The sequence below is a fragment of the Salpingoeca rosetta genome (assembly GCF_000188695.1).
Source record: "Salpingoeca rosetta unplaced genomic scaffold supercont1.28, whole genome shotgun sequence".
NCBI lineage: Eukaryota > Choanoflagellata > Craspedida > Salpingoecidae > Salpingoeca > Salpingoeca rosetta.
In genome coordinates this window covers 577,973-587,972 of record NW_004754906.1, presented here as the reverse complement: position 1 = coordinate 587,972, position 10,000 = coordinate 577,973, and the positions used below count along the sequence as shown (strand labels likewise).

General features: G+C 55.4%; 4 protein-coding genes across 4 annotated transcripts in view; 3 read left to right on the top strand and 1 right to left on the bottom strand.

Moving 5' to 3' along the window:
- PTSG_09403 (beta-Ig-H3/fasciclin) overlaps positions 1 to 1,321 on the top strand; it is a 4,366-nt gene extending 3,045 nt beyond the window's left edge. Inside the window, exon 3 of the mRNA XM_004989603.1 lies at positions 1 to 1,321. This exon is cut by the window's left edge and continues 2,132 nt beyond it. Within this exon, the coding sequence (XP_004989660.1) occupies positions 1 to 706 (706 nt within the window). The 3' untranslated portion in view covers positions 707 to 1,321.
- Positions 1,248 to 5,008, bottom strand: PTSG_09402 (uncharacterized protein; the record flags this gene model as incomplete). Its single annotated transcript, XM_004989602.1, has 10 exons — positions 4,591 to 5,008; positions 3,954 to 4,220; positions 3,650 to 3,705; positions 3,292 to 3,414; positions 2,927 to 3,057; positions 2,625 to 2,690; positions 2,342 to 2,432; positions 2,002 to 2,118; positions 1,474 to 1,688; positions 1,248 to 1,259 (listed from the first exon to the last, which is right to left on the bottom strand). Exons 1-10 carry the CDS (start codon positions 4,941 to 4,943, stop codon positions 1,248 to 1,250), a joined length of 1,431 nt encoding a protein of 476 aa, XP_004989659.1. The 5' UTR covers positions 4,944 to 5,008.
- On the top strand, positions 4,968 to 8,854 carry PTSG_09401 (tRNA isopentenylpyrophosphate transferase). Its single transcript, XM_004989601.1, has 7 exons — positions 4,968 to 5,218; positions 5,453 to 5,784; positions 6,093 to 6,149; positions 6,393 to 6,513; positions 6,805 to 7,828; positions 8,202 to 8,431; positions 8,665 to 8,854. The coding sequence occupies exons 1-7, from the start codon at positions 5,054 to 5,056 to the stop codon at positions 8,752 to 8,754; spliced, it is 2,019 nt and encodes a 672-aa protein (XP_004989658.1). The 5' UTR covers positions 4,968 to 5,053; the 3' UTR covers positions 8,755 to 8,854.
- A 54-nt stretch (positions 8,855 to 8,908) lies between these two features.
- PTSG_09400 (Rab7 GTPase) overlaps positions 8,909 to 10,000 on the top strand; it is a 2,947-nt gene continuing 1,855 nt past the window's right edge. The window contains exons 1-3 of the mRNA XM_004989600.1: positions 8,909 to 8,929; positions 9,638 to 9,753; positions 9,952 to 10,000. The exon at positions 9,952 to 10,000 is cut by the window's right edge and continues 78 nt beyond it. Of these exons, the coding sequence (XP_004989657.1) occupies positions 9,701 to 9,753; positions 9,952 to 10,000 (102 nt within the window). The 5' untranslated portion in view covers positions 8,909 to 8,929; positions 9,638 to 9,700. The remainder of the gene's footprint in view (positions 8,930 to 9,637; positions 9,754 to 9,951) is intronic.

The following is a 10,000-nucleotide window of genomic DNA, read 5'->3' as shown; positions in this document are numbered from 1 at the left end:
GGCACCCACGACGACGACGACGAATGCGGCGGCAGGCTCGACAACGACGACGATTGACATCAACAGCCCAACAACAACAACAACAACAACAACAACAACAACAACAACAACAACAACAACAACAACAACAACAACAACAACAACAACAACAACAACAACTGCGACCATGTCTTCGACCACAAACACAACAAGCGGCGCGGGTAACAGCACGACCACCATTGCCGCTGCCAAGACCACGCGCTCCGGGCTGACAACAACGGACCCCGCCTCCTCATCATCATCCTCAACGAACAAGACAACCGCTGTTGTGGTCCCTGTTGTTGTTGTCATCATCATTGTGGTGCTGGCTGTGCTTGCGTTTGCTGCTTACGGCCGCCGCCGCAGCACCACCATCATCAACGCAGGTGGCAAGAGCCCGCGCACCCAGCAGCACGGATTCACCAACCCGCTGTATGACGACCTGGCGCAGAGCAGTGACGATGAGCACGGTGGCGGTATTGGTGCTGGCGGTCGTGTCAACGATGGTGGTGGCTACGACAACTTGGGTGGTATTGCCCCGCGCGAGAACGAGTACGACTACGCCATGGGCGCATATGCGTATGGCAGTGACGACGACACCGGTTATGAGGAGCTTGATCTGAACATGGACACGGACATGCACGAGGAGGGATATCTTGAGGTGCACGGTCTTGATGACACGCGCTAGATGCAGTATGTGTGATTTGAGATGTGTGTGTGTGTGATTTGAGATATGTGTGTGTGTGATTTGAGATGTGTGTGTGATATGAGATATGTGTGTGTGTGAGTGTGAGTGTGATTTGTGTGTGTGTGTGTGCGTGTGTGTGTGTGTGCGTGTGTGTGTGACAGAAAGCGAGGACGTGTGTCGGTGCGTGAGCGTGTGAGCGTATGAGAGTGAGCGTATGAGAGTGTGGGTTGTCTTCAGCATCTTGCCCACTCGCTGTTTTAACATACTTCATGCGCTTTCTTATGCCCCGAACTGAGGGTGTATGCTTTCCTTCTTTCATTCATTCATCGTGTTCTGTTGTTCATTTCATTTCACATCACACGCGTTGCGTTATTGTGAGCTGCTGTTAACTGTTGCAAATCGGTTGCGTTTGCGTTCTTTGGTGGTTGCCACGTCGTGGTAAACGTGCAACAATTGAACCTTCAATTGAACCTGCAACTGCGGATTCTTGCGGCTTTGTTGCTTGTACTTGTTGCTTATTGACCGATGGAGTGTTGACATCTCATGTTAAGGGCTGGTGTGTGAACAAGCACACACACACTCACACACACAGAAATACAGGCGGACAAACAGACAGTTAGACAGACGTACCCACACACGCACCCACCCACACACACACACGCACACACACACACACACACACACACACACACACACACACACACACACACACACACACACACACACACACACACACACACACACGTACACACCACGACCCGACCAACCTTGCCAATGTCGCCTTTGAGACATGCTTTGTACAGAATCGTTTGCGTGGATGCAACAACCGCCGACTGCTGTGCACCGGCATGCTTCTTCTCGGCATCGTTCTCCTCCCTCTGTTTGCGCTGTTCTTCTTTGTGTTGCTGTTGCTGCGCAGCGTCGCCCGTTGTCTTTGACTGCTCCGTCTGCTCGCGGTGCTTGCGAATGAAAGCGGGCTCCCCTGAGTAGAGGGATGGCAGCAGCACGTTGCAATCGTGTTCAGATATGAAGCGTCACGTGCTTGTGTGTGTGTGTGTGTGTGTGTGCGTGCGTGCGTGTATGCGTGTGTGTATGCGTGCGTGTGTGTGTGTGTGTGTGTGTGTGTGTGTGTGTGTGTGTGTGTATGTGCGTGTGCTTGTGCACACTGCATATTCTGTGTACGGCACAAGTCCCCTACAATAAGTGCCAATAACCGCACACGTGTAACTGCAATCACACATGTGCAGCTACGACAACATTCGCGACCACCACCATCCCGTCACCCCAGCACGTACCATCGAGCACGTTGATGCAAGTGAGAAGCGCATACACGCGTGCAATCTCCTTGAGCGTGGGCCGCTGTGTCGGGAACGGGACCGTGCGGATGCGGGGGTCATTGCGCACCAGCAGATCTGCACACATGGTGCGAGCGAGCGAGATTGTGCGCGTGAGTGAGATTGTGAGTGAGATTGTGAGTGAGATTGTGAGTGAGATTGTGAGTGAGATTGTGAGTGAGATTGTGAGTGAGTGTGTATGTGATTTTGTGAGTGTGCAGGTGCAGGCGTACAACTCATCACAGCAATGGGCAATCATGGACCACTGTGACAGTTCGCAACGACACGAGCGTGTGCTCACCCGATTCATCACTTGTTCCCGTCTTCTTCTGCTGTTTTGCGGACTGGAAGATGAACGACCGATTGTGCACAGATGTGCGGTGGAAGATCACCTGATGGGTAATGTTGACGATGATGATGATGATGACGATGATGATGACGACGACGATGATGATGATGATGATGATGATGATGGCTAGCGGCGTTGCAACGCAGTTGCGGGCGAGAGAGAGAGAGAGTGTGTGTGTGTATGTGTGTGTATGTGTGTGTGTGATTGTATGGTCTCACGACGATGCGCTTCTCACCGTGCATGATGCAAGATACGGCTTCCATTCCCTGAGCAGGCCCTCGATGTCTTGCCGCAGTTGTTGCTGTGGGATGCAGGTTGCACTCATGCGTGAGAGTCAACAAAAGCGATGATAACGCACGCACAGCGGTCGGGCTTCCTGCGATTCCTGCAATCAGGAGACACAGACAGACAGACAGACAGGCAGACAGACTGACAGACAGACAGACGGACAGACAGACAGGCAGACAGACAGACAGACATAAACACACACACACACACACGACGACGACGACGACGACGACGACGACGACGGCAGACCTCATTGTAGCGGCGAAGGTTTGATCCAGCGGATTTGGGCTGTGACGTCCCGCTTTTCGCATCGCGTACAGACTGCACAGTGCCGCGTTTGGCGCGAACAACATAGCGGTGGAAGCACTTGTGGTGTTGGACTGCACACACGCACACACACGCACACACACGCACACGCACGTGCAACGGCAGGTGAATGAGGTCGCAGGTGCAAGGAAGGTTGGGACAATGGTCAGTGCGGATGGAGGAAAACAACAGTACCAGAACACACACAGACACACAGTACCAGAACACACACAGACACACAGACACAGACACAGACACAGACAGACACACAGACGCACAGACACACAGACACAGAGCACTCGACTGACTCTGGCCGCGGTTGACAATGGCGCCTGCAAAGTGGCCGCCAGCGAGCATGAAGAACGCCCACGGACCCGCTGTCGGCAGGGACCGGATCTCCTCCTCAACCACGTGCGTGCCAACATCCACGCCTGTCCTCAAAGAGGGAGTGCCATATGCATGTGTGAACGATGCGCGTGAACGGGTGTGTGTGTGTGTGTGTGTGTGTGTGTGTGTGTGTGTGTGTGTGTGTGTGTGTGTGTGTGTGTGTGTGTGTGTGTGTGCGTACAAGCTGAAGGCACGCAAGCAAGGGTGCATGCCAGCCTGGAGAGCAAGCTTGCTTGCATGCAACGTTGTTGGAGAAGTGAGCGATGGTGGTGTACTTACCACGGCTCGGGAGCACATCGCGATAGATGGAGCACCACGTGTTCGCGCTCTCTTTCCTGTTCGAACCGATCGAGCCAGCGGTGGAAACGCATGAGGTTTCAGGCATACGCAGGTTGAGTCACAGCCACACCAAACTCCGGTTGCACACACAGACACACACAGACACACACAGACACAGACACACAGACACAGACACATAGATACAGACACACACACAGACACACACACACACATAGACAGACACAAACAGACACAGACACAGACACACAGACACACACACAGACACACGTAGAAAGCAACGTGCCCTGCTTGAAAGTAGAGGACAGGGCCCTTCTGCACCGGGAGATTGCCGTCACCAGTCGCAGCAGTGGTCTCTGCTCCGACATTGTCGTTGTCGTCGTTGTCGTCGTCGTCGTCGAGTGGTGCTGGCGGGTGGTCTGACTCCTGGCGCACGAGCTCGTCATCATCTTCGCTGTTCTCGCCACTCGAGACGTCATCGTCGCCCTCGTCTTCGTCACCATTGGCGGCTTGCTGGGCGCCTTGGCTGCCCGGCTGCTGCGCCAAACGTAGTCTGGTTGCGAGAGGAGTGAAACGTGCAACAGGGTGAGGGTTCGGCAGAGTTCCAAGTGTACACTGGCTGTAAGGGAGATTGGCAGGCAGGCATGTAGGGAGTGCGGCAAGCAGACATGTAGGGAGATTGGCAGGCAGGCAGGCCGACAGACAGACACACACACAGACACACACACACACACACACACACACACACACACACACACACACACACACACACACACACACACACACACACACACACACACCACACACACACACGCACGCATGCACGCACAGACACGCACAGACACACACACACAGATACACAGACAGACAGACAGACACACACACACACACACACACACACACACACACACACACGTGCTCACCTGTTCTGGACCTTGAGGCGCTCAAGCTGTCGCTGCAACATGGCCGTCTGCTCCTCTAGCGTGCGCTCCGCATACGCCGTGGCCACATCTGCCGTCTCCTGCGGAGGTGCAACGCCTTGCACGCGCACATGCTGTAGCAGATCCTTGGTTGTCTTGTTGAAGAAGGTTGCCATCCTGTTGTTGGTCGTCGCGGCCTGGGGCTTGCTCGTGCTGCTGCTATGGTGTTGCCCACGACGCTGCTGATAAGTAAGAAGAGGGGTCTTGGTTGCCAGTCTTGCGCTGCCCGTTGCTGTCCCTTCCCAAAGTGCACGCACTCCACTCAACGCTCTGATGAATGACGCACGTCGTCGCATCAACCACCACCACACACGCTGTGATGTCAGCAACAACAATCAACGTGAGCGAGCAGTGTTACGAGCACACAGAGCAGTTATGGACTGGATTGTTGTGAGCGAATGAATTGATGATGAGCGAGGGTCGCATGGAAGATGGCAAGGACGAAGACGATGGGGGTAGCGGGGGCATGGTGGTTGTGGTGCTGGGCTGCACTGGCGTTGGGAAGACGAAGCTGTCCATTGCGTTGGCACAGGAGCTGGACGGCGAAGTCATCAACTGCGATGCCATGCAGGTACGTCTGTATGCGTGTGTGTGTGTGTGTGTGTGTGTGTGTGTGTGTGTGTGTGTATGTGTGTGTGTGTGTGCGTGTATGTGTGTGTGTGTGTGTGCGTGTGTGTGTGCGTGTGTGTATAAGGTCGGCCTCGTTGTCACTGCTCCCGCTGTTGCCAGTGCACGACAACAACAGCGCCAATGTCAGAGCCGCACTAAGCATCACTGCGCGCCGCTTGCGCTGCATATGGTGCAGATGTACAAAGGGCTGGACATCATCACGAACAAGGCGACGCCGGAAGAGATGAGCAACGTGCCACACCACCTGTTGGGGATGCTGCCACCCTTGGCGGAGAGCAACGTCGTGGAGTTCAACCAGCGGGCTCAGCGCGTGATCACGAGGCTGCACCAGCAGAACAAGATGCCCATCTTGGTTGGCGGCACACACTACTACATCGAGACTGTGCTGACAGCTGCGGCCAGCGCTGGCCCACCCAAGGACGCGCCGCAACAGACGGCCCACTCTACACCGCAGGCGGATCGGGTCGCCTCACTGAGCGACGAGGAAGCCTACGTCACACTCAAGACGTAATGACGCTTGGCTGTGTATGCCTGTGTGTGTGTGTGTGTGTGTGTGTGTGTGTGTGTGTGTGTGTGTGTGTGTGTGTGTGTGTGTGTGTGTGTGTGTGTGTGTGTGTGTGTGTGTGTGTGTGTGTGTGTGTGTGTGTGTGTGTGTGTGTGTGTGTTGCTGTGTATGCCTGTGAATGCGTGTGAGCAGGTCGGTGCTCATCACTGTATGCGTGTGCGCGTGTGTTGGCGCTCTGTGTACCCCCTCCGTTCCTTGCACACTCACGCTGCGTGCTCGTGCTGCCCATGCTCGCCTGTCTTTGGAGTAGAGTGGACCCCATCATGGCCCAGCGGCTGCATCCACACGACCAGCGCAAAGTGCGACGGTGCGTGCGCTGTGCGATGTGTGCGCTGTGCACTGTGCGCTCTGTCTGTCTGTGTGCGTGTGTGTGTGTGCTGTGTGTGCGCTTTGTGTGCTGTGTGTGCTGCTGCATAGTTACATGTTGTGTTGTGTTGGCAATCCACTGCAGGCTCCTCTCACGGCACTTGGCCCCACCACCATGCAATGTGAACTGCCTTCTCTTGCTTGCTGTGTGCGTCGTTCATGCATTCATTTCGTGGTGCAACAGGGCGTTGACGGTGTTCTACGAGACGGGGCGTCGCCAGAGCGACGTGATCAAGGAGCAGTCACATCGCCGCTCCCTCTTGCGCCACACACCATGCCTCTGCTTCTGGATTGATGCGCAGCAGGTACACTGGCCTGCTACTAAGTTGCACTTAGACGCACGCATGCGCGCACACACTGGTCTAGGCACTCTATCCACAACCAACACACACACACTCACACACACTGGTCTAGCCACTCTATCCACAACCAACACATACATACACACACACACACACATATGACAAGACACCACGCTCCTTTTGTCTTTGCCCATCTTCACCCCATCTTATACTCGCATGCTGGACGACTTCTCACCCTTCTCGCCTCCTCCACGCCCCTCCCGTCTCCAAACATCATGGCATATGGGACGGCAGGATGTGCTTGATGCCAGGTTGGATGCGCGCGTGGATAGCATGGTGGCTGGCGGATTGTTGGAGGAGGTGCTCTCGTTCCTCCACTTTCTCCAGCAGCACCCCGCACAGCCACAACCGCAGGAAACACAATCACAACGGGCGCACAGCTACTCACAGTCACACTTGCAGCCGCAGGCACAGCCACACGAATCACAGCCAGCATCGCAAGCCCGTTTGCGGCAGCCAAGTGACCATGATGATTGTGATGATGGTGATGATGGTGATGATGGTGATGATGGTGATGATGGTGATGGGGGTGGTACGGCGAAGAAGGCAAAGCAAGAAGAGAGGAGACATGTTGTAACTGAAGTGGGAGAGACGCAAGAGGGAGAAGGGAGCCTGCAGCAAGCGGCGGTGATGAAGGTGACTGACGACCGGCAATTGCAGCACCACACCGCCCTGGGCGACGACAGGTTTGAGCACGGGCTGTTGCAGGCGATTGGTCTCAAGGAATTCCGACCGCTGTATCACGCGTTGATAGCCGCTGGATGGCAGCCAGAGGCGCACACGCAGCGAGCAGGAGCGGCTAAGCGCGCAGCAGCGATGATGGAGCAAGCAACCACGACACCGGTAACAACGGTACCAGCAGCAACAGCGGTAACAGCAGCAACACCGCAAACAGCTGCGCCCACAACAGCTGCAACAACAACAGAGCAGGCTGCTGTCACTGAAGCGAGGGCAAGCGACGTGCCTGGCGGCGCAAGTGGCGGTGTCGAGTGCGTTCCAGTGCTCACGCCAGCGTGCATTGCGCGTGCACATGTCCTCATTCACGGCGAGCAAGGAGCGATGGTGCCGCACCGTGACAACGCTGACGCGAAGGAGAGTGGCAAACGCGAGGACTGTGCGGTGCGTGAGCAGGAGCAGTGGGGACCTGCACAGCGGGGCGTGCGTGACGTTTATCATCGCTGTTTGGAGGACATGAAGCGACGGACGCGCCAGTATGCACGCAAGCAGACGCAGTGGATCACGAACCGCTTCTGTCGGGGTTGGTCATTGCGCGCCACAAGCGCCGGCAGCGCACGTCTTGCGCATTCCGCTCGTTTGGTTTGGTGTTGTTATTTGTTGCGTGCACATTGCACAGGCGTTGACCGGCCGCCCTCCCACACACGCGAGCGTATGCGCACAAGCTTACACGAGCGTGTGCATTGCACGCTCGTGCTACACACACACACACACACACACGCACGCACACACACACACACACACACACACACACACACACACACACACACACACACACACACACACACACACACACACACACACACACACACACACGCACACCCACCCTCACACACACACACACACGCACACACGCACACCCACCCTCACACTCCCCGTACGCCACACGCCTGCAGAGCGGCCTGGGCTGTATGTGTACAAGCTGGATGGGACTGATGTTGGACGGTGGCACGAGACGGTGATGGAGCCTGCAATGGTGGTGTTGCTACAGTACCGCGCGTCAGGGGAGCCACCGCCTGGCGTGTCACTGCAGCAGCACATGTCGGATGCAGCCCGCCTCAAAGCATGGACCAAGCACCACTGCGACCGCTGCAACCAGACCCTGAATGGCGATCATGAATGGCAGGTGGGGACGTGGAATAGGTGTGATGTGGATGTTGATGTGTGGGGCTGTGGATGTTGATGTGGGTGGGGGTGGACTGGTGGATGAACACAATGCGTTCATCATACACACTCACACACATACACACACACATGTACACACACACATGTACACACACACACACACACACACACACACACACACACACACACACACACCCCAATACACACACACACACACCAATACACACATGACAGGTGCATTTGAAGTCGCGCAAGCATCGCAAACGTGGTGGCAAGAAGAAGAAGCTCTACCCACAAACAGGACACCAACCACCACAACCATGACACGACAACAAACGACAACATCCAAACCACTGATGAGTCATCACGTTGTGTGGAGTGCCGACAAGTTATGGAAGACATTAATAAAACGCTTCGTCAGCATAAAATTGGTGCGAGCCGCCCTGATTTTTATGGCGCAGAATACGTATTTTCCTCCGCTCCGCACAACGCTTGCAGGGTGAGTCGTGTGTGTGGAGATGAGACAAGGCGTTGTTGGCGCAAGCAATGTTGGCTGGAGGAAGCGTGATGCTGTGTGTGTGTGTCAGGGTGATGATGGTCGTGGGTGTTCGGGGGGAGGAGCATGAGGGAGACAAGGTCACACGTGGATGGTTGTGGTATGTGTGAGAGGAGGGGAAGGTTATGAACGGCAAGGCAACGGAAGCGGATGCTTGTTCTCTCCCTTCGCCGCTTTGCTTGGGTGGTGGTTTGTTTGTGTTTGTCGTTTCGTTGGTCGAGTGGGTTGAGTTGGTTCGTGGATGATTGTTTGATGTTGTTGGTGGTGGTGGTGTGCCGCAACGATGGTGTTGGAGAAAGCCCCGGGGGGGGGGTTGATGACGAAGCAGCGCCGGCCACAGCAGAAAGACAGAGACAAAGGCAAAGGAGAGCGTTCTGTGGACACGTGTGTGGTGACTGTTACAAGCACGGGTGTGGGTGGACGTTGCGTGGCACGCTTTCCATTTTCAAATCTCATCCTTGATCAACCACAACTCACGCATTGTTGTTGCTTCGCTCTTGTTTGGGTTTTGCCGTTCCTGTCTCTGTAACGTCCACCATCTCCCTCGCTCTCTCCTCCATCATCGCTTGCTCCACCGCCTGAACCCGCCGACCGTCGACGACCGTTGCTGCTGCCATCCGCAACCGTCGACCTCTGATCGGGCAACAACAGCTTTTTTCTTCTTGACCCGACCCCGTTCCTTTGAAGCACCACACATCCTCCCAACTACCAGCCATGGCAACCCGCAAGAAGGTTCTCCTGAAGGTCATCATCCTCGGTGACAGCGGGTGCGTAAATGCACATGATGGGACATGGGACGTGAGCGTGTCTGCATGCGTGTGTGTGTGTGCCTGCGTGTGGGCGTGCACGAATGTCCTCCCGCCGATGACACAGGTCGAACAACAGCTTGTCCTTTTCATATACCGTCCGCCTATTCACGTGTTTGTCCTCGCAACTCACACTCTCTCACACACCAACTTTGATAGTGTCGGCAAGACGTCGCTGATGAACCAATATGTGAACCGCAAGTTCAGC